The 24,058-nt window shown below is 44.1% G+C and overlaps 1 protein-coding gene across 5 annotated transcripts in view; it reads right to left on the bottom strand.

Annotated features, from left to right (window-relative positions):
• Positions 1-2,639: 2,639 nt before the first annotated feature.
• Positions 2,640-24,058, bottom strand: part of synpo (synaptopodin) — a 66,929-nt gene continuing 45,510 nt past the window's right edge. For 4 of the 5 annotated variants that reach the window (XM_029772044.1, XM_029772042.1, XM_029772043.1 and 1 more), the window contains 2 exons: positions 19,672-21,971; positions 2,640-6,325 (listed from right to left, as the gene is read on the bottom strand). In XM_029772044.1, the coding sequence (XP_029627904.1) occupies positions 5,432-6,325; positions 19,672-21,971 (3,194 nt within the window). In that variant the 3' untranslated portion in view covers positions 2,640-5,431. The remainder of the gene's footprint in view (positions 6,326-19,671; positions 21,972-24,058) is intronic. The other variant, XM_029772046.1, reaches the window with a different exon arrangement.

Below are 24,058 nucleotides of genomic sequence, written 5' to 3'. Positions count from 1 at the left end.
GCTTGGCTCTCTTTGTCTATTCTCACTCAAGCACAGCCAAACACAGCCCCCACTTCCATAACAACAGTTGGATTTTTTCAAATCCCCCCCCCCAAATGTATTTGATTTGAAACAACAAGTCTCAACCCCTGTGGGAAAGAAAACAGTTGAGAGAACCAATCAAAGCCGTAGATCAATTTCTGAGCGGATATTGCATTTAACAAATGGCCAACATTCCAGACCAGCTGTGTGTCACAGCTTTCCCAGTGCTGTGAGTCACTATGGGTTGTGTCAGCCAGGCTATATCAGTGATTCCTGACCTGTCCATATCTGACCTGTGTTGTACTGCAACCTGGTGTTATGGTAGATTACTACAGGGGAAGATACTGGTCATTAAAACTCCCCTCTTTAGTCCTACAGGTGGCAGTCTATGCATGGCTGTAAATCATCTAATTATGATAACTCCTTCATTTACATGTGTATAGCTGCCCAATATGTAGGCTACATCAAATCAGATTTCCATAAGTCAATATCCCCAAGATGATGTGTAGCTACTGTCTGGCTATGTTTTCATGACAAAATTAGATATTAAAATAGATACAGCAATACTCTAGGATTGTCTGAGGCTAACTTTGGGCTCCCGAGTGGCACAGTGGTCTAAGGCACTGTATCTCAGTGCTAGAAGCATCACTACAGACACCCTGGTTCGAATCCAGTCTTTATCACAACCGGCTGTGATTGGGAGTCCCATAGGGTGTTGCACAATTGTCCTGGTCATTGTAAATAAAAATTTGTTCTTAAAAATGTACTGCATAGTTCCTGAAATGTAAATAAAGCCAGTGGATGTTTAACTCTAGAATCAATATAGTTTGTCCTCACTAGCTGGCTGTGTGAGTGACAGATTTCCCTCATGAATACATTCATCTTGTGAGATGGAGAGAGCTGCGTCTCAAATGACACTCTCTATTCCCTATATAGTGCACTGCTTTTGACCAGAAACCTATGTATCGTGGTCAAAAATAGTGCACTATTTAGGAAATAGGGTGCCATTTAAGATGCAAATAGGGTGCCATTTAAGATGCAGAAAGATGATCTCTTATAGACACCAGTGAGATAGCCGGAGGGGCTCAGAAAGCCCAGAGGTCTGCCTGACAGACTTGTGTTTGCGTGTTAGCTGCTATCTGTATTGATTTTCTCTTGGTGGCTGCTGTTTTGCTGCATTAAATGATTCTGAGTTAGTATGTCATTATAGTCCTTTTCCTCTGTCCTATACTATAAAAACGATGAGTATGGATAAGAACCATGGTAACTGTGTAGCATTATGTATCGTGACAGAACACCATGAATTTAGGTATTCCCAGATTAGCCTGTTCAAAATCTACATAGTCTTCTTCCTGTTGTAATATCCCTGATTAGCCTCTACAACATCTACATAGGCCCTTCCTACTGTTGTAATGTAACTGAAGTGTTTAGTGAGCTGAAGTGGAAAGAGACAGCAATACAGAGACCACATACACAACATTGATATAATTAGTGTCAGCACTTTTATTTTGTTTTGTGTTCCGTTATTTAAATAACACATAATTAAGGAGGGGTACATGAGACCTATTGTTGATACACACATACACAACATCATTGGTTGTTAGTCATATTACCAAATCTGTGTCCCAAACTCAAGAAAATCTCCCCGTTTTGTTAAAATACATTCTGTTAAGAACTAATTACAATCAACACTTGGGATTGGGACATAGCCATTCTGTGTTGATAGGCAGGAGAGGGGGGGTTTACTCAAGGCTGAAACAAACCCACAGTGGCTCCTGTGTTGATAGGCGGGGGGGGGGGGGGGGGTTTACTCAAGGCTGAAACAAACCCACAGTGGCTCCTGTGTTGATAGGCGGGGGGGGGGGGGGGGGGGCTCTCAGGGGAGGGGGGGGGTTACTCAAGGCTGAAACAAACCCACAGTGGCTCCTGTGTTGATAGGCGGGGGGGGCTCTCAGGGGAGGGGGGGTTTACTCAAGGCTGAAACAAACCCACAGTGGCTTCTGTGTTGATAGGCGGAGGGGGGGCTCTCAGAGGAAGGGGGGTTTACTCAAGGCTGAAACAAACCCACAGTGGCTCCTGTGTTGATAGGCGGAGGGGGGGCTCTCAGGGGAGGGGGGGTTTACTCAAGGCTGAAACAAACCCACAGTGGCTCCTGTGTTGATTGGCAGGGGGAGACTCTCAGGGGAGGGGGGGTTTACTCAAGGCTGAAACAAACCCACAGTGGCTGCACCAGAAATACCCCGATAGCTCTATATTGTTTTGTTGATATATTGTTGATTTCTCCCGTTCGTAGCATCTGGACGTTTTTTTTTGCATTTCCCCTTTCCTGTTGTGAATGTTCTGACAATAACCTTCGCTGTCACAAGGAAAACCAAGTAGCTAAATGTGTTTACTCTGAATAGGATGCCATTTAAGACGCAGCCATGACAGTGAGAAGGTTATTCCTGCTTACCCAGGGTGCCAAGTCACCATAATACCAGCTGTCCCTGTCAGTCAGAGATTCAACACATCAGGGTCATATTCATTAGGGCACACTGTAGCAAAATGCTGTGCAATGGAAAACAAATCCTTATTGGACAAGCTCAGGTAGTCCCTTCCTGTTTCTATCCTCTTTTTTCTTCTTTTTGGTGTCTAATGAATACAGCCCACATGTGACTAGTCAGTAATCTGCTGATGCAGCGGTCACATAAGAGTCCTATGTGTTTAGGGGACAATGATAGAACCATTCCTGTTCTGTTTGTGATCCGCTACGGGGCTGGAGGGAGAGATGTGGAATGACGTCGGTGGCCTTGGTGACCCCCCCCCCCCCCCCCCCCCCCCGCCTTGAAATACACAATGCCTCCTGAGGGTTGAAGTGCAACGTTTACATTTACTGATAATTGTTTTTTAACTGTATAACATAAACAGGCTATTATATTGTGGTACTATGACAATTATGGAGAACAGTGTGGTTTCTTTTGTGAATGACACCTGTTTCAGCCAATCAAAGTCAGTCCGATACTGTGTGCCAATAGGAATATGGAATGAATCAAAGAAGTACAAAATCAAGTGAAACTTGTTCAAATGCAAAATCTAAAGCAAACTGAAATGTGCATTTAGAGTATTGTATGTGGAATACAGGGCCTTGCTTCAGCAAGAGTTTGATCCCAAACCTAACATCTGACTGCAACATTCTCTCAACCATCTCTTGTGGAATGCCTTTTTTATTTTTTATTAATCTTTCCTATTGGCTACCTTGATCGTTGTGGTACACACAGATGTTTGTCCCTACAACATTAGTGACAACAAAACCTTGGTTTCATATAGATCACTCAGAATGTAGTATTTCTACATACTATATTTGTTGTCATTTTCATGTCCCCAGCCATTGTTTGTATGTTGTCGGTGCCCGGACAGTAGACATTTCATTATTAGAAACGATAACATTGTGTCCCATTGGTTAACATATACTGTAAACCTACACAAACTTCCTCTTTGTCTGTCTCTGTCTCTCTTCTACCTGCCAATCTGTACATTCATTTGAAACAAAGCAGTACATAAAACAACATACAGTAACTGTATATACAGTATATAGAGGGGATAGATGCATTATTGCACTGCAAATAGGTAAAGACTGCATAAGAAGTGTTGTTGTTTCCCTGTTCACTAAAAAGGATATACTGTAGTGTACGTTTGTTTTTTCCCTGTTCACTAAAAAGGATACACTGTAGTGTACGTTTGTGGTTTCCCTGTTCACTAAAAAGGATATACTGTAGTGTGCGTTTGTTGTTTCCCTGTTCACTAAAAGGGATACACTGTAGTGTACGTTTGTTGTTTCCCTGTTCACTAAAAAGGATACACTGTAGTGTACGTTTGTTGTTTCCCTGTTCACTAAAAAGGATATACTGTAGTGTAGTGTAGTGTAGTGTAGTGTAGTGTAGTGTAGTGTAGTGTATGTTTTTTGGGGCCATTTGTGATGCTATCAATACCACAATAACGCCAATGTTTCTTGATTATTTGCATAGTAAGGTTATGGAATGGTAGAGAAACTACAATGTAACCAGAACCATATCTATAAAATGTCAATGTAAATATATGGCTCTGACTCTACCCATTCTATCTCTACGTACTCATTCAGAGGGAAGAGTATAGTCCATCTTTGTTTTCATAATCTACTAAATATCACGGCAACTTTCAAAGGGATTTCTTGATGAAAGCATAGTCCAGTAAGCTGTAATATTATATTACAAAACTCCTATACCTGCCTCCCTGTAGACACTACTACTACGGTACTGAAACTGATCAATACTCTGTATATATCCCAAATGACACCATATTACCTATATAGTGCACTACTTTTGACTAGGTTCCATAATGCTCGGGTCAAAAGTAGTGCACTATATCCTGTAGAGAATAGGGTACCATTTTGAATACAGCCTCTCTCTCTCTCCCCAGTTTGACCTGTGTCTGACCTGCAAACATCATGTCAACCTATGGTTTAACTGCATTCCTTTCTACTCCAATGTATATCCAGCAACATTAAAACATATATATATATATATATATATATATATATATATATGAAATAACTGCAAAAGCATATCTACAACATCACATTATCAATGTCTTACGTGGGGGAGGAAAAGTGTAACACTGTTTTGAAAACACTGCATCATTCCAGATATTGTCTTTGGTATTTTTTTGGTTATCTTGCCCTTAGATTTTTTTTTAGGGGGGGGGTATAAATGAGAATAAAGAATTATTTAGAGTAAGCATACGTGAGCTACTGTAATAATTGTATTTTTCATTGAACTTTTGTCGTAGTCAAATGCAAGTAAGCTAGTTTTACATTTCAGCAATTCCTGAATACAACACATTTCATTTTTTCAATGACATCATCCAAATATAAAGTTGCGGACAGGTCGCTTTGGATTTTAGAATCCCTTCAATTTCCTTCTTTTTTTGTGAAATAAATGTATAACGTATTTTATAAGATGTAAGAATGAGAGGCAGAGGCAACAGTCCATTCAATCTCCTCTCAGTAATCCCACTGTTGAGCTAACTCTGAGCTTGATGGTCCTGGACTCTTCTATAGCCAGCCAGACAAATCGGTGGGTTTTAGTGGACTTTTGAATCACCAGATAGGTTGCTTCTATGTCCCAGCTGTGTTGTAAGGGCATCATATTATCCCTTACTCCTGGATGCTCCAAAGCAACAAACACACAAGATCAATTCCTTTCAAAGTCCTTTCCATATCTCACCTGTGAGGCAAGCTCTGAGCCCTCCATCTTAGATGCTCCTATACGTCAATGAAATTAAGAATTGCCCAAAACCCACCAGTCCCTTTATCAATGTCCTCTCTGGGTTTTCTTCTTCTCTTATTGAGTAAGCTCAATGGTCCTTTCTCCTGACCCTCTCTCCCCGGCTCCCCCTATAGGTCGGTGCCAAAACTACCCCTCTTAACCCTCAGGCTGCCGCCCCAGCCCCGGGGACTGATGTTGTGGGAACGCTGCAGTCCTGGAGACCTCAGCCCAGAGTCCTCCGACTCCACTGAAGCATCCGAGTCAGTGAGGGACCTGGTGTTGTAGAGCCTTACTGGGGACCGGATCACCCCTGTAGGGGTGGGAGGTGGGCTGGTGAAGGGGGGGGACTGGCACCCCATGGCCCTGGACTGGTAGGGGCTGAAGGGTGGTTTGGAGCTGATATGGTGGTGCTGGTGGTCGTAGCCCTGGTGGTGCTGGTGGGTGGTGTTGTCACCTAGTGGGGAGATTGGGAGGTTGTGGCCGCTCAGAGCACCTGGGGACGGGCTGTTTTTACGTTTGGCGGCGTTGATGATGTTCTTGGCTAACAGGCGATGGTTTGCCTTGGAGTTGTTGGGGCTGGGGCTGACGATGGGAGACTGGCATCTGGAACCCCAGGGAGGGGACAGGGGTGAGGGGGAGAGAGGAGAGGTGATGGTGCCTTGGTGAGAGGGTCTGGAAGAGGAAGAGTTGGAAATGATGGTGGAGAAAGGCTTGGTTGTCTGGTTGATGTTAGGGGATTGACAGCGGGACCCCCAGGGAGATACAGGCGATATAGGTGAGGTGGTAGTGGATGGTTTAGGCCTGGATAAAGAGGCTGTGGAGAAGGGTTTGGTGGCTTGGTTGACCACAGTGGGTGACTTGTACCTTGTCTCCCAGGGTGGGGAGGCAGGGGAGGTGGCTGTCGCCTGGTGGAGGGGCCTGGAAGTGGGGAGTCCCTCTGGGCTGCTGAACCGACGGGTGAACTGCGGTGTCCTGGTGGGGGTGGTGGTGGTGGTCGTGGTCGGAGGGGACTCCTTCCTCATCTGTGGAGAGAGATTAAAAGTACAGAGACATGAATGTAAAACACCATGATAATGTTAAATTAGGGTATAGAGACATTAATGTAAGGCACCATGATAATGTTAAATTAGGGTATAGAGACATTAATGTAAGGCACCATGATAATGTTAAATTAGGGTATAGAGACATTCATGTAAGGCACCATGATAATGTTAAATTAGGGTATAGAGACATTCATGTAAGGCACCATGATAATGTTAAATTAGGGTATAGAGACATTAATGTAAGGCACCATGATAATGTTAAATTAGGGTATAGAGACATTAATGTAAGGCACCATGATAATGTTAAATTAGGGTATAGAGACATTCATGTAAGGCACCATGATAATGTTAAATTAGGGTAAAGAGACATTAATGTAAGGCACCATGATAATGTTAAATTAGGGTATAGAGACAATGTAAGGCACCATGATAATGTTAATCTAGGGAAAGAGACATGAATGTAAGGCACCATTAAAAATGTTAAATGAGGGAAGATGTGTTTTTTTTGATTGACAGTGCTGTAAGAAGTGAAATCTACAACAGACCAAACAAAACAGCGCCGGTAGCACTTAGTGTATAGGCTACAGAATGACCTCAGAACCAGCATATCTACCAGTATATTTAAAGTATATTTAAAACCAAATACTTTTAGACTTTTACTCAAGTAGTATTTTACTGGGTGACTTTCACTTTTACTTGAGTCATTTTCTATTAAGGGTATCTTTACTTTTACTCAAGTACGACAATTGAGTACTTTTTCCACCACTGGGTGTATTTAAGGAAAAGATAGTGAACTGTCCATTTAAAACATTTGAATATATTGAACATGATCGACAGAGGAATTTAGTTCTATTCATTCAGCTCACAGACTTGGCTACCTAACTGTTTTTAACCATGTTACATGGTGTCCTTGACAAGAAAACAACAAGTCGGGCTGAAAACAGACTGCATAGCAACCCAGACTATCAGCTCCAATCTGTGTGTGTGTGTGTGTGTGTGTGTGTGTGTGTGTGTGTGTGTGTGTGTGTGTGTGTGTGTGTGTGTGTGTGTGTGTGTGTGTGAGCTCCCTTAATTAACCAAACAGGACACCTGGTCTTCAGTGTCCCTCTCACGTTACAGCAGTTTGGCCAAGCTGAGTTGACTAACCTTTATGGAGATCTGCTGTTCTCTAGGCTCCTGAAGAGCTTGGTAGATATGCTGTTCTCTAGGCTTCTGAAGAGCTTGGTAGATATGCTGTTGTCTAGGCTCCTGAAGAGCTTGGTAGGTCTGCTGTTCTCTAGGCTCCTGAAGAGCTTGGTAGATATGCTGTTCTCTAGGCTGCTGAAGAGCTTGGTAGATATGCTGTTCTCTAGGCTCCTGAAGAGCTTGGTAGGTCTGCTGTTCTCTAGGCTCCTGAAGAGCTTGGTAGATATGCTGTTCTCTAGGCTGCTGAAGAGCCTGGTACTGTAGGTCTGCTGTTCTCTAGGCTCCTGAACAGCCTGGTACTGTAGGTCTGCTGTTCTCTAGGCTCCTGAAGAGCCTGGTACTGTAGGTCTGCTGTTCTCTAGGCTCCTGAAGAGCTTGGTACTGTAGGTCTGCTGTTCTCTAGGCTCCTGAAGAGCCTGGTACTGTAGGTCTGCTGTTCTCTAGGCTCCTGAAGAGCCTGGTACTGTAGGTCTGCTGTTCTCTAGGCTCCTGAAGAGCCTGGTACTGTAGGTCTGCTGTTCTCTAGGCTCCTGAACAGCCTGGTACTGTAGGTCTGCTGTTCTCTAGGCTCCTGAAGAGCCTGGTACTGTAGGTATGCTGTTCTCTAGGCTCCTGAAGAGCTTGGTAGGTCTGCTGTACTCTAGGCTCCTGAAGAGCTTGGTACTGTAGGTCTGCTGTTCTCTAGGCTCCTGAGGAGCTTGGTACTGTAGGTCTGCTGTTCTCTAGGCTCCTGAACAGCCTGGTACTGTAGGTCTGCTGTTCTCTAGGCTCCTGAAGAGCCTGGTACTGTAGGTCTGCTGTTCTCTAGGCTCCTGAAGAGCCTGGTACTGTAGGTCTGCTGTTCTCTAGGCTCCTGAACAGCCTGGTACTGTAGGTCTGCTGTTCTCTAGGCTCCTGAAGAGCCTGGTACTGTAGGTCTGCTTTTCTCTAGGCTCCTGAACAGCCTGGTACTGTAGGTCTGCTGTTCTCTAGACTCCTGAACAGCCTGGTACTGTAGGTCTGCTGTTCTCTAGGCTCCTGAAGAGCCTAGTACTGTAGGTCTGCTGTTCTCTAGGCTCCTGAAGAGCCTGGTACTGTAGGTCTGCTGTTCTCTAGGCTCCTGAAGAGCCTGGTACTGTAGGTCTGCTGTTCTCTAGGCTCCTGAAGAGCTTGGTAGATATGCTGTTCTCTAGGCTCCTGAAGAGCCTGGTACTGTAGGTCTGCTGTTCTCTAGGCTCCTGAACAGCCTGGTACTGTAGGTCTGCTGTTCTCTAGGCTCCTGAAGAGCTTGGTAGATATGCTGTTCTCTAGGCTCCTGAAGAGCCTGGTACTGTCGGTCTGCTGTTCTCTAGGCTCCTGAAGAGCCTGGTACTGTAGGTCTGCTGTTCCCTAGGCTCCTGAAGAGCATGGCAGATATGCTGTTCCCTAGACTTATGTTGGCTTTGGTACTGTAGGCCTGCTTTTACAAGAGAGTTTCTTATTATGTTAAGCTCTCACAGGCTTTGCTGATACCTGGCAAAGACTCCTGGGGAGCTTTCTTTTCACCTTGAACTAGTGTTCATCAGATTCAGAGTACGACACTGATCTACGGTCAGTTTTGCACTTTTCAACCCCTACTGGTTACATTTAGTATTTGGCATGGGCAAGCTGATCCTAGATCTGTGCCTATTTTGCCCTAAGGACAACATGAACTTTGAGCAAATGTTATCAAGATTTGCTGTTACCCTGCCTAGGGTCTTCGGGAGCTTTATTTTCCACTTGAACCAGTGTAACTCTGAAGTTACCCCCTATACAAATCAAAATGAATCAAAGTTTATAGAGCGCATACAAAGTTTTACTTATGTTATTGCAAGTGCAGCAAATTGCTTATGTTTCCAGCTCCAACAGTGCAGTAATATCTAGCAAAACAATAACAATGCACACATCATCCATATGTTTAAAAAGACATCAGAAAGAGCAATGTCAGAGCCAAGAATATAAATACCTGTACAGTCCCTTGCAAAAGTATTCATCCCCCTTGGCGTTTTTACTATTTTGTTGCATTACAATCTGTACATTTATTTTTATTTGGATTTCATGTAATGGACATATACAAAATAGTCCAAATTGGTGAAGTGAAATGAAAAAAATAACTGCATATATATTGACCCCCTTTGCTATGAAGCCCCTAAATAAGATCTGTGGCAACCAATTACCTTCAGAAGTCACATAATTAGTTAAATAAAGTCCACCTGTGTGCAATCTAAGTGTCACATGATCGGTCACATGATCTCATATATATATATATATATATATATATATATATATATATACACACACACACACACTGCTCAAAAAAATAAAGGGAACACTTAAACAACACAATGTAACTCCAAGTCAATCACACTTCTGTGAAATCAAACTGTCCACTTAGGAAGCAACACTGATTGACAATACATTTCACATGCTGTTATGCAAATGGAATAGACAACAGGTGGAAATTATAGGCAATTAGCAAGACATCCCCAATAAAGGAGTGGTTCTGCAGCTGGGGACCACAGACCACTTCTCAGTTCCTATGCTTCCTGGTTGATGTTTTGGTCACTTTTGAATGCTGGCGGTGCTTTCACTCTAGTGGTAGCATGAGACGGAGTCTACAACCCACACAAGTGGCTCAGGTAGTGCAGCTCATCCAGGATGGCACATCAATGCGAGCTGTGGCAAGAAGGTTTGCTGTGTCTGTCAGCGTAGTGTCCAGAGCATGGAGGCACTACCAGGAGACAGGCCAGTACATCAGGAGACGTGGAGGAGGCCGTAGGAGGGCAACAACCCAGCAGCAGGACCGCTACCTCCGCCTTTGTGCAAGGAGGAGCAGGAGAAGCACTGCCAGAGCCCTGCAAAATGACCTCCAGCAGGCCACAAATGTGCATGTGTCTGCTCAAACGGTCAGAAACAGACTCCATGAGGGTGGTATGAGGGCCCGACGTCCACAGGTGGGGGTTGTGCTTAAAGCCCAACACCGTGCAGGACATTTGACATTTGCCAGAGAACACCAAGATTGGCAAATTCGCCACTGGCGCCCTGTGCTCTTCACAGATGAAAGCAGGTTCACACCGAGCACATGTGACAGACGTGACAGAGTCTGGAGACGCCGTGGAGAACGTTCTGCTGCCTGCAACATCCTCCAGCATGACCGGTTTGGCGGTGGGTCAGTCATGGTGTGGGGTGGCATTTCTTTGTGGGGCCGCACAGCCCTCCATGTGCTCGCCAGAGGTATCCTGACTGCCATTAGGTACCGAGATGAGATCCTCAGATCCCTTGTGAGACCATATGCTGGTGCGGTTGGCCCTGGGTTCCTCCTAATGCAAGACAATGCTAGACCTCATGTGGCTGGAGTGTGTCAGCAGTTCCTGCAAGAGGAAGGCATTGATGCTATGGACTGGCCCGCCCGTTCCCCATACCTGAATCCAATTGAGCACATCTGGGACATCATGTCTCGCTCCATCCACCAACGCCACGTTGCACCACAGACTGTCCAGGAGTTGGCGGATGCTTTAGTCCAGGTCTGGGAGGAGATCCCTCAGGAGACCATCCGCCACCTCATCAGGAGCATGCCCAGGCTTTGTAGGGAGGTCATACAGGCACGTGGAGGCCACACACACTACTGAGCCTCATTTTGACTTGTTTTAAGGACATTACATCAAAGTTGGATCAGCCTGTAGTGTGGTTTTCCACTTTAATTTTGAGTGTGACTCCAAATCCAGACCTCCATGGGTTGATAAATTGGATTTCCATTGATTATTTTTGTGTGATTTTGTTGTCAGCACATTCAACTATGTAAAGAAAAAAGTATTTAATAATATTATTTATTTCATACAGATCTAGGATGTGTTGTTTAAGTGTTCCCTTTATTTTTTTGAGCAGTATATATATATATATATATATATATATATATATATACCTGTTCTGAAAGGCCCCAGAGTCTGCAACACCACTAAGCAAGGGGCACCACCAAGCAAGGGGCACCACCAAGCAAGGGGCACCACCAAGCAAGCAACACCATGAAGACCAAGGATCTCTCCAAACAGGGACAAAGTTGTGGAGAAGTACAGATCAGGGTTGGGTTATAAAAAAATATCAGAAACTTTGAACATCCCACGGAGCACCATTAAATCCATTATAAAAACAAAATGGAAAGAATATGGCACCACAACAAACCTGCCAAGAGAGGGCTGCCCACCAAAACTCACGGACCAGGCAAGGAGGGCATTAATTAGAGAGGCAACAAAGAGACCAAAGATAACCCTGAAGTATCTGTCCATAGGACCATTTTAAGCCATACACTCCACAGAGCTGGGCTTTACGGAAGAGTGGCCAGAAAAGAAAGCCATTGCTTAAAGAAAAAAATAAGCAAACACATTTGGTGTTCACCAAAAGGTATGTGGGAGACTCCCCAAACATATGGAAGAAGGTACTCTGGTCAGATGAGACAAAAATGTAGCTTTTTGGCCATCAAGAAAAATGCTATGTCTGGCGCAAACCCAACACCTCTCATCACCCACAGAACAACATTCCCACAGTGAAGCATGGTGGTGGCAGCATCATGCTGTGGGGATGTTTTTCATCGGCAGGGACTAGGAAACTGGTCAGAATTGAAGGAATGATGGATGGCGCTAAATACAGGGACATTTTCAGTCTTCCATAGATTTGAGACTGGGAAGGAGGTTCCCCTTCCAGCCGGACAATGACTCTAAGCATACTGCTAAAGCAACACTTGAGTGGTTTAAGGGGAAACATTTAAATGTCTTGGAATGGCCTAGTCAAAGCCCAGACCTCAATCCAATTGAGAATCTGTGGTATGACTTAAAGATTGCTGTACACAAGAGGAACCCATCCAACTTGAAGGAGCTGGAGCAGTTTTGCCTTGAGGAATGGGGGAAAAAAATCCCAGTGGCTAGATGTGCCAAGCTTATAGAGACATACCCCAAGAGACTTGCAGCTGTAATTGCTGCAAAAGGTAGCTCTACAAAGTATTGACTTTTTGGGGGGAGGGGGGGGAATAGTTATGCACACTCAAGTTTTCTGTTTTTCTGTTTTATTTCTTGTTTGTTTCACAATAAAACATATTTTTCATCTTCAAAGTGGTAGGCATGTTGTGTAAATCAAATGATACAACCCCCCCAAAATCAATTTTAATTCCAGGTTGTAAGGCAACAAAATATGAAAAATGCCAAGGGGGTGAATACTTTCGCAAGCCACTGTATGTGAATGGTGTGTATAGACAGGATAGACTGATCTCAGGTCAGTTTTGACCATTTGCGTTCTACTCCATAATGGTGAAGGTTAGGATTTGGAAAGAGTAGGCTGATCCTAGATCTATACCTAGGCCCTAAGGGTAACTCTTGCAGAAAGATTGTGGCTTCCATCAATGTAATTGTCTGCATCATTTCCAATCACCCATTTATTTTTAAATATATTTTCCATTATTATTTTCCCCTAACCCTACCACCCTCCCCTAATTGGAGTAAACTAATGGACAACACTTAAGCTTCTACTTCCAGCTTATACATACTATACTGAACAGAAATATAAAACGCAACATGTAAAGTGTTGGTCCTATGTTTCATGAGCTGAAATAAAATATCCAAGAAATGTTTTATACGCACAAAAAGTGTATTTATCTTACATTTTGTGCAAAAATGTGTTTACATACCTGTTAGTGAGCATTTCTCCTTTGTCAAGATAATCCATCCACCTGACAGGTGTGGCGCATCAAGAAGCTGATTAAACAGCATGAACATTACACAGATGGCAAACAGCGTGTATTAGTGTGGGTTTGCTGATGTCAATGTTGTGAACAGAGTGCCCCATGTTGGCGGTGGGGTTATGATATTGGCATTGCATTTTATTGATGGCAATTTGAATGCGCAGAGATACCGTGATGAGATCCACTTGTCGTGCCAATCATCCGCCGCCATCACCTCAAGTTTCAGCATGATAATGCACGGCCCCCATGTCACAACGATCTGTACACAATTCCTGGAAGCTGAAAATATCCCAGTTCTTCCAAGGCCTGCATACTCACCAGACATGTCACCCATTAAGCATGTTTGGGATGCTCTGGATCGATGTGTGCGACAGCGTGTTCCAGTTCCCGCCAATATCGAGCAACTTCTCACAGCCATTGAAGAGGAGTGGGACAACATTCCACAGGCCACAATCAACAGTCTGATCAACTCTATTCGAAGGAGATGTGTCGTGCTGCATGAGCCAAATGGTGGTCACACCAGATACGGACTGGTTTTCTGAAAATCTGTTATAAATTATTCTGTCCTAGTTAAAAACAAGTTGTCAACGAATAGGCTTTGATTAAATGTCCAATATCCTTGCCCACATGAAAATTCTGTAAGAGTAATGTGTATGCCAATTATTTGATGGTCTGACCGCATTCTGTCACCAATTTCACTTTTTTAAACTTTTGGTGCCAGCAAGAATTAAATAAGAAAGTAGTCCAGACTACTAGCTTGACTGAGCGTCCGCCATGTATACTGCTCAAAAAAATAAAGGGAACACTTAAACAACACAATGTAACTCCAAGTCAATCACACTTCTGTGAAATCGATCTGTCCACTTAGGAAGCAACACTGATTGACAATCAATTTCACATGCTGTTGTGCAAATGGAATAGACAACAGGTGGAAATTATAGGCAATTAGCAAGACACCCCCAATAAAGGAGTGGTTCTGCAGGTGGTGACCACAGACCACTTCACAGTTCCTATGCTTCCTGGCTGATGTTTTGGTCACTTTTGAATGCTGGCGGTGCTTTCACTCTAGTGGTAGCATGAGACGGAGTCTACAACCCACACAAGTGGCTCAGGTAGTGCAGCTCATCCAGGATGGCACATCAGTGCGAGCTGTGGCAAGAAGGTTTGCTGTGTCTGTCAGCGTAGTGTCCAGAGCATGGAGGCGCTACCAGGAGACAGGCCAGTACATCAGGAGACGTGGAGGAGGCCGTAGGAGGGCAACAACCCAGCAGCAGGACCGCTACCTCCGCCTTTGTGCAAGGAGGAGCAGGAGGAGCACTGCCAGAGCCCTGCAAAATGACCTCCAGCAGGCCACAAATGTGCATGTGTCTGCTCAAACGGTCAGAAACAGACTCCATGAGGGTGGTATGAGGGCCCGACGTCCACAGGTGGGAGTTGTGCTTACAGCCCAACACCGTGCAGGACGTTTGGCATTTGCCAGAGAACACCAAGATTGGCAAATTCGCCACTGGCGCCCTGTGCTCTTCACAGATGATAGCAGGTTCACACTGAACACGTGTGACAGACGTGACAGAGTCTGGAGACGCCGTGGAGAACGTTCTGCTGCCTGCAACATCCTCCAGCATGACCGGTTTGGCGGTGGGTCAGTCATGGTGTGGGGTGGCATTTCTTTGGGGGGCAGCACAGCCCTCCATGTGCTCGCCAGAGGTAGCCTGACTGCCATTAGGTACCGAGATGAGATCCTCAGACCCCTTGTGAGACCATATGCTGGTGCGGTTGGCCCTGGGTTCCTCCTAATGCAAGACAATGCTAGACCTCATGTGGCTGGAGTGTGTCAGCAGTTCCTGTAAGAGGAAGGCATTGATGCTATGGAATGGCCCGCCCGTTCCCCAGACCTGAATCCAATTGAGCACATCTGGGACATCATGTCTCGCCACATCTACCAACACAATGTTGCACCACAGACTGTCCAGGAGTTGGCGGATGCTTTAGTCCAGGTCTGGGAGGAGATCCCTCAGGAGACCATCCGCCACCTCATCAGGAGCATGCCCAGGCGTTGTAGGGAGGTCATACAGGCACGTGGAGGCCACACACACTACTGAGCCTCATTTTGACTTGTTTTAAGGACATTACATCAATGTTGGATCAGCCTGTAGTGTGGTTTTCCACTTTAATTTTGAGTGTGACTCCAAATCCAGACCTCCATGGGTTGATAAATTGGATTTCCATTGATTATTTTTGTGTGATTTTGTTGTCAGCACATTTAACTATGTAAAGAAAAAAGTATTTAATCAGATTATTTCATTCATTCAGATCTAGGATGTGTTATTTTAGTGTTCCCTTTATTTTTTTGAGCAGTGTATATTTCACCAGGTCAGGCTAAGGGTAATTTATACCTTGAGCCTGGAGTGTTTTCATGCTAGACAAGAAAGGCCAATGGGTCATACCATTCTTTTGAAGGTAGGGGCCATGGGTAATACCATTTGTCTGAATGCTTTTAACTCTCGGGGGCTTTTAGAAAGCTAAGACCCTTTCTTCACAAAAGAAACAGGTTGTAGAATGCAGTGTAATCACTCATACTGTACAAGGTGTTTCCTTTATCTTCAGGGAGAATCTTTTAAAACTGTTACTTCTTAAAAAGGCTGATTGTCTGTTTTGCATTGATGTATGTATCTGTTGTGTACTCTGCCAGCTCTTTGACTATTAAACTGGGTGTTAGCCTTCAGGAATAAACATTCATTCTGTGTCTAACTGCTTTCAAATGTTTTCCTGCAGAGATCTACATTTGTTCAATGTACTATATGCTTCATTAAACTACGACAACAGAAAAGTCAGGGCAGGAAAAGAACCGAACGTTAAGGTACAATACAGGTAGATGAATGGAAAACAGCAGGATAGAAGAAACAGAAGAAAATAAGGAAAGGTAGAAAAACAAAACAAAAGAAAGCAGGTCCCAGGAAAACAGAAAGGATACAGCTTTAATCAGGAGAGAAACAGAAAGCATAAAGCTTTAACCAGGAGAGAAACAGAAAGCATAAAGTTTTAACCAGGAGAGAAACAGAAAGAATAAAGCTTTAACCAGGAGAGAAACAGAAAGCATTAAGCTTTAACCAGGAGATAAACAGAAAGCATAAAGCTTTAACCAGGAGAGAAACAGAAAGAATAAAGCTTTAACCAGGAGAGAAACAGAAAGCATTAAGCTTTAACCAGGAGAGAAACAGAAAGGATAAAGCTTTAACCAGGAGAGAAACAGAAAGCATTAAGCTTTAACCAGGAGAGAAACAGAAAGGATAAAGCTTTAACCAGGAGAGAAACAGAAAGCATAAAGCTTTAATCAGGAGAGAAACAGAAAGCATAAAGCTTTAACCAGGAGAGAAACAGAAAGCATTAAGCTTTAACCAGGAGAGAAACAGAAAGCATTAAGCTTTAACCAGGAGAGAAACAGAAAGCATTAAGCTTTAACCAGGAGAGAAACAGAAAGCATTAAGCTTTAACCAGGAGAGAAACAGAACGTTTATAAATGCAGAAACAGTCCTACAGAAAAGAGAAGTGTATAGATACAGAAACTTAATAGGAAAACAGAAATCAGTCCATCAAAGAAGAGAGGAACAGAGAAACCATAGTCATTGTTGTCAGCTAGCTGGTTTAGTGATCAACATGGTGAATCTAAAAACACTCTTGAGCTATATTTTCATTCGTTGTTGTTCTATGTATAAATCAGTCGAGTGGTAAAACCGTAGAAGTTTACATTACGTCAAATTGCATGCAGAACAAGTGCAGTGTGTACATGACTGTCATCAACGGTCTCAGAGCCAGGGCTCACAGGACAGTGGTAGTATGTCATTTAGTGGTTCTCCAACTAAGGGCAGAGAAACTGAGAATCAGAAGTCTAGGTTATATGTCCCAAATGGCACCCTATTTCCTATATAGTGCACTACACTTTTGACCAGCGCCCTATGGGACCTGGTCAAAAGTAGTGTACTATAAAGGGAATGGGGTGCAATTTCAAACAGCAGTCAGTCTATATTAGAAACAGAGACATTAAAGGGAGTTCCCTGCCTGATACTTTCATGTCTGTAAGCTTGTATTAAACTACAAATCATAGATCATAAAATTAGACGCCAGCGCATCTGTTGAAGGGCTTTGTATCTCTCTGTCTCAAGTCTTTCTGGAGATGGGAAAAACAATGTAAAAATTAATTAAAAAGTGTGAACCCGATTTCTCATCCCAAAGTTATTTAGGAGCTGACAGAAAATTGGGCTTTTCCAAAGCTCAAGTGCACTTTGTGGTTTTTATTTGGCAAATAGTACCACATATATCCCCTCTTAACTGACATAATGTTCCTTTGAATTTTTAGACTTGAGCTCTGAATCTACAACATACAGAGGGTGTTTGTTGATCTCTGGATGTATAGCATAGTGTTTGTTGATCTCTGGATCTATAGCATAGTGTTTGTTGATCTCTGGATCTATAGCATAGTGCTTGTTGATCTCTGGATCTATAGCATAGTGTTTGTTGATCTCTGGATTTATAGCATAGTGCATGTTGATCTCTGGATCTATAGCATAGTGTTTGTTGATCTCTGGATCTATATCATAGTGTTTGTTGATCTCTGGATCTATAGCATAGTGTTTGTTGATCTCTGGATCTATAGCATAGTGTTTGTTGATCTCTGGATCTATAGCATAGTGTTTGTTGATCTCTGGATCTATAGCATAGTGTGTGTTGATCTCTGGATCTATAGCATAGTGTTTGTTGATATCTGGATTTATAGCATAGTGCTTGTTGATCTCTGGATCTATAGCATAGTGTTTGTTGATCTCTGGATCTATAGCATAGTGTTTGTTGATCTCTGGATCTATAGCATAGTGTGTGTTGATCTCTGGATCTATAGCATAGTGTTTGTTGATATCTGGATTTATAGCATAGTGCTTGTTGATCTCTGGATCTATAGCATAGTGTTTGTTGATATCTGGATTTATAGCATAGTGCTTGTTGATCTCTGGATCTATAGCATAGTGTTTGTTGATCTCTGGATCTATAGCATAGTGTTTGTTGATCTCTGGATCTATAGCATAGTGTTTGTTGATCTCTGGATCTATAGCATAGTGTTTGTTGATCTCTGGATCTATAGCATAGTGTTTGTTGATATCTGGATCTATAGCATAGTGTTTGTTGATCTCTGGATCTATAGCATAGTGTGTGTTGATCTCTGGATCTATAGCATAGTGCTTGTTGATCTCTGGATCTATAGCATAGTGCTTGTTGATCTCTGGATCTATAGCATAGTGTTTGTTGATCTCTGGATCTATAGCATACAGAGGGTGTTTTTCAGTTGCATAGCAGACTTGTTTTGTTTAATCACTAATGAAGCAGCAAAAATCCAAACCATGAAATCAAGATTCCACAAAGAACTCCAACCAAATATTTGCGTTTTGGGTGTAGAGAAATAATCTATGTTGAGTTTTGTACTGTGAAATAACATCAACAGTGACGTCTAATCCTGTAGTATCTAGCTATCCAATAAACCTAGTGTGTGTATCCAGTATCTGTTGTGTGTAATATAGTAAAATAAGGTTCTCTTGTTTGTCTATCTGTTGTACTTTGGTCGTGTTAACACAGTTCAGAGTAAAAGCAGAGTAGAAACAGAGTTAAAGCAGAGTAAAAGCAGAGTAGAAACAGAGTAAAAGCAGAGTAGAAACAGAGTAAAAGCAGAGTAGAAACAGAGTAAAAGCAGAGTAGAAACAGAGTTAAAGCAGAGTAAAAGCAGAGTAGAAACAGAGTAAAAGCAGAGTAGAAACAGAGTTAAAGCAGAGTAAAAGCAGAGTAGAAACAGAGTAAAAGCAGAGTAAAAGCAGAGTAGAAACAGAGTAAAAGCAGAGTAGAAACAGAGTTAAAGCAGAGTAAAAGCAGAGTAGAAACAGAGTAAAAGCAGAGTAGAAACAGAGTAAAAGCAGAGTAGAAACAGAGTAAAAGCAGAGTAGAAACAGAGTTAAAGCAGAGTAAAAGCAGAGTAGAAACAGAGTTAAAGCAGAGTAAAAGCAGAGTAGAAACAGAGTAAAAGCAGAGTAGAAACAGAGTAAAAGCAGAGTAGAAACAGAGTAAAAGCAGAGTAGAAACAGAGTTAAAGCAGAGTAAAAGCAGAGTAGAAACAGAGTAAAAGCAGAGTAGAAACAGAGTAGAAGCAGAGTAAAAGCAGAGTAGAAACAGAGTAAAAGCAGAGTAGAAACAGAGTAAAAGCAGAGTAGAAACAGAGTTAAAGCAGAGTAAAAGCAGAGTAGAAACAGAGTTAAAGCAGAGTAAAAGCAGAGTAGAAACAGAGTAAAAGCAGAGTAGAAACAGAGTAGAAGCAGAGTAAAAGCAGAGTAGAAACAGAGTAAATCTATCAGTAGAAGAAGAAAGAAGGCCTCCACACCTGGGGTTCGATCCCGACCCTCTTGGCAGAGAATGTGGGTCTGGGTGCCTGGACACTCGTCCGAGGAGAGGCCACTCTCTCCGGAGAGAAGGCAGAGACAGGAGAGGTGATCCTGGGGTCCCTCAGCTGTGGAGTCCCCCCGTGTTGTGGAGGATAGTTATCCCTACCTCCAATTCCTCCTGATGGGGGCTGAAGTGAGGGTGACAGGGTAGGCCTGAAGCGGGGCAGGCTGTTGTAGTTGTGTGACTGAGGGTTGGAGGAGGGCAGGGAGGCCTGCCTGGAGTAGGCCTCAGATGAGACCAGGGGTTTGGGTGGTGGCGGGGCCCCCCGGGGCAGAGCGCTCAGCAGGGTGCTGGTAGAGTCCTGGACTGGGTTGAAGATAAACAGGGAGGAGTTGAGCTGGTAGGGTTGGTGCCTGGAGAGGTCCATCTCTATCTTGGTGCAGCCGTACTCCAGGGGTGGTTCTGCGAGGACCGGGGCCGGGGTTGATGCCTGCTGGCTGGGCCTCCTGTTCACGGGCTGAGGGGTCTGGAGGGTCCGGGTCAGCCTGGCGCTGAGGTCAGTGTTGTTAGCGATAGCTTTGACCCGGCCAGGCATATTAGATGGATAGATCCAAGACGGCGGTAGAGACGCGGTGGGAGACGGAGACCTCATCTGACCACCTCCACCACCGTAGACATTCTGGTTCTCCACTACGTACTTCTCCATCCTGGACTGGCGCTTAGCGAACAGCTCGGCCCCCTTCCCTGATGCGTTGGTCAGGGTCTGCTCTGGCTGGTGCTGAACCCTGGGCTCCCTGGTCCTGGAGCTCTTGAGACAGGAGGACCACTCCGGCACGTTGGCAGCCTCCGCCTTCACCTCCTCCCTGGCTAGGAAGTTAGAGGCCTCGGCCCCCAGAGCCAGCAGCTCCTCCTCTGGGGCTGGGTCGGGAACGGAGCGGAGGCCGTGCTTCTTCCTATCATCATTCCCCTGGACCAGAGAGAGGAGTTCAGGGTTGGGTGCCATGACAGGCTTCTCCTTAAAGGTGAACATGGACTTCCTGGCTGTTGACGATCGTCTGATGGCCGCCGCCCCTTTCTCCAGAATGCCCGTTTTGATTGGCTGCTGCTGGTTCTGTTGACCAATAGGCTGAGGGGTGAAGGGGACAAAGGTGTTGGGTCTGGGGGAGGTTGGAGGAGGGATGTATTGGGTGACAGGAGGGTTGGGGGGTAGATATTGGGACACTGGGGCAGCTGTAGGAGGAGGGTTGTACTGGGGGACGGCTGTAGACCTAGGGAACATGACGGTAGACTTCGGAGGAGGACTGGAGAGAGACAGGGAGGGAGGAGGAGGATGGATGGGGAAGGCTTTGAGAGGAGGCATGGAGCATGAGGCAAGAGGGGGAGGAGGGGAGAAGGCGACAGGGCGAGTGGCAGTGAAAGCAGGGAGAGGGGGAGTGGAGTAGGAGGGGGCTGGTGAAAGAGTGGGGGTAGGATAGGAGGGGGCTGGGAGTATGTTGTTATCCATGACAGGACTCCTGGCCTCTGGGGACTTAAGCTGTATGGTGGGCGGGGAGAAGAAGGGTCTGGCTGTCCGGTTGACGATGGTGGGGGTCTGTCTGGACAGGGACATAGAAACTCGCCCGCCATTTTGGATCTCTCCAGCAGAGCCCTGGGTGCTGTGGAAGCCATTACGCCAGCTCTCAAGGGGAGCTGTGGGGTATGTGTATGAGCCCCTATTCATCCCCACTTCCTCTCTGACTGAACCAGTGTTGTTGTCATTTACTTGTATAATCTCATCCTTCACTTCACCTTCAATATCCTCGTATATATCCTCTCTTTCTCTCTCTCCACTCCTCTCTTCCTCCTCCTCTTCTCTCTCGTTCACCGGCTGGAAGTGTCTCTCTTGTATCACGTCCACTTCCTCGTAGATGTGCTCGTCACCTCTGTCCTCCATGATGTCACTTCCTGTGACCTCACTTCCAAAGGGTGGCGACCAGAGTGGTGGTTTTGTCCCGCTGCTGTTCTTCCAGTTCAGTTGTCTGTCTGTCTCTGTCTCTGTCCCTTCACTAGGACCCTCCCTCTCCTCTTCCCATGTCAGGTTGTTGTTCCTGTTATCTCCGTCTCTCTCCTGTTCCCTCGTTCTTTCCCCGCAGCTATCTAGCGTGAAGGCGTTGACCCTCTGCTTGCGGCGGTTGAAGAGCTGGACGCCGCGAGAGTTGGAGCAGCCAGACGGGACGGTCAGCTGGGCCGCGATGATCTGTGACCTCACCCTCGCCTCCTTCAACTCCTTCTCTGATAGGCTAGCACTACGCGCCAGGTCTGGAGGGGGGAGAGGAATGCAGGAAGAGAGAGAGGGAGAGAGAGAGAAGGAGTAATAGAGCGATAGAGGAGGGGGGAGAGAGAAATCAAGATTGTTATTTGATGATAGCAACAAAAGCTTGGACACATTAATTGAACTCAGAATAGATGTGTGTTAGTTAGCTACCCTCTAATACAGAAAACTAATACCTATTATAGGAAACACCACTCTTAAAAGTGTTGTCTCAAAAATAAGCTTAATGGGTAAGTCAATCTTAGATGTTAAGTCCCCTGTTTGAGCGGTTCTGGACTGGATTCGACAGGGCTCCCGAGTGGCGCAGCGTTCTAAGGCACTGCATCTCGGTGCTTGAGGCATCACTACAGACACCCTAGTTCGATTCCAGGCTGTATCACAACCGGCTGTGATTGAGAGTCCCATAGGGCGGAGCACAATTGGCCCAGCGTCGTCTGGGTTTGGCCGGTGTAGGCCGTCATTGTAAATAATAATTTGTTCTTAACTGACTTGCCTAGTTAAATAAAGGTTAAATGTAAAAATTGTAAAAAACAAAATAGGAGCTTGTAAATATTCAAACTAATGTGAACCAACAAGGACAAGATCTTAACAAGTTTGAGGAGGAATATACAGTGCCATAACAAAGTATTCATACTCCTAATTCATAATGAATTAAATATTATATTTTTATCACCCATCTACACACAATACCACATAATGTCAAAGTGAAAACATGTTTTTAGAATCTTTATTGAAAAATGAAATACAGAAATATTTCATTTACACAAGTATTCACAACCCTGAGTCAATATATGTTAGAATCACCTAAGGCAGCGATTACAGCTGTGAGTCTTTATGGGTAATTCTAAGAGCTTTGCATACCTGGATTGTACAATATTTGCACATTATGCTTTTCAAAATTCTTCAAGCTCTGTCAAGTTGGCTGTTGATCATTGCTAGACAGACATTTTCTAGTCTTGCCATAGATTTTCAAGACGATTTCAGTCAAAACTGTAACTAGGTCACTCAGGAACCTTTAATGTCATCTTGGTAAGCAACTCCAGTGTATATTTGGCCTTGTGTTATAGGTTATTGTCCTGCTAAAAGGTGAATTTAAACAATGCTTGTTGGAAGCAGACTGAACCAGGTTTTACACTAGAATTTTGCCTGTGCTTAGCTTTTTTTATCCTAAAAAACTCCCTAGTCCTTGCCAATGACAGGCATACCCATAACATGATGCAGCCACCACCATGCTTGAAAAAATATAAAGAGTGGTACTCAGTGATGTGTTGGAGTTGCCTCAAACAAAACGCTTTGTATTCAGGACATAAAGTTAATTTATTTGCCCATTTATTTGCCCGTTTTGGTGGGATAGAGCTTTGGCCTTTCCATGGTGACATCACCATACTGTAAATTAATTTATAGAACAATAAGAAAGAGTTCCAAACCTCTCTGCCAATAACAGCTAGTTTTACATTTTACCCTCCCCTCTCAGACCATTCCCAGACAGTCCTAGCAAAATTATTGCCTGAGAAATTGCTCTTTGCTACGAAGCTATTTTTGCTTATTTTTGACAATTTCATTGAAAACAATTACAGTAAGGTACTTCATTTGTACCCACATTTTTTTTATATTGAGATAAAAATAGCTGGATTGGACCTTTAACCTCTATGGGATGGGTGTCCCTAAACTGGGATGGTTGTTGCTAACGTGCACTAATGTGACTAGAATGACGTTGTATACAACAGCCAACTTTCCTGGACATAGATATGTCTTATATGGGCAGAAAGCTTAAATTATTGTTAATCTAACTGCAGTGTCCAATTAACAGTAGCTATTACAGTGAAAAAATAGCATGATATTGTTTGAGGAGAGTGCACAACAACAACAACAACAAAAAGTATCAAGGCAACTGGTTTGATACGTTCACCTCTGAAGGTAAATAATGTACTTACATTCAGTAATCTTGCTCTGATTTGTCATTTTGAAGGTCCCAGAGATAAAATATAGCATAGTTTTGTTTGATAAAATACATTTTTATGTTCAAATGTAGGAACTGGGGTCTACAGTTTGACCCTACTGCTGATCTTTGGCT

The sequence above is a fragment of the Salmo trutta genome, chromosome 13 (genome assembly GCF_901001165.1).
Source record: "Salmo trutta chromosome 13, fSalTru1.1, whole genome shotgun sequence".
Lineage (NCBI taxonomy): Eukaryota > Metazoa > Chordata > Actinopteri > Salmoniformes > Salmonidae > Salmo > Salmo trutta.
This window is presented reverse-complemented; position numbering and strand designations above follow the sequence as displayed.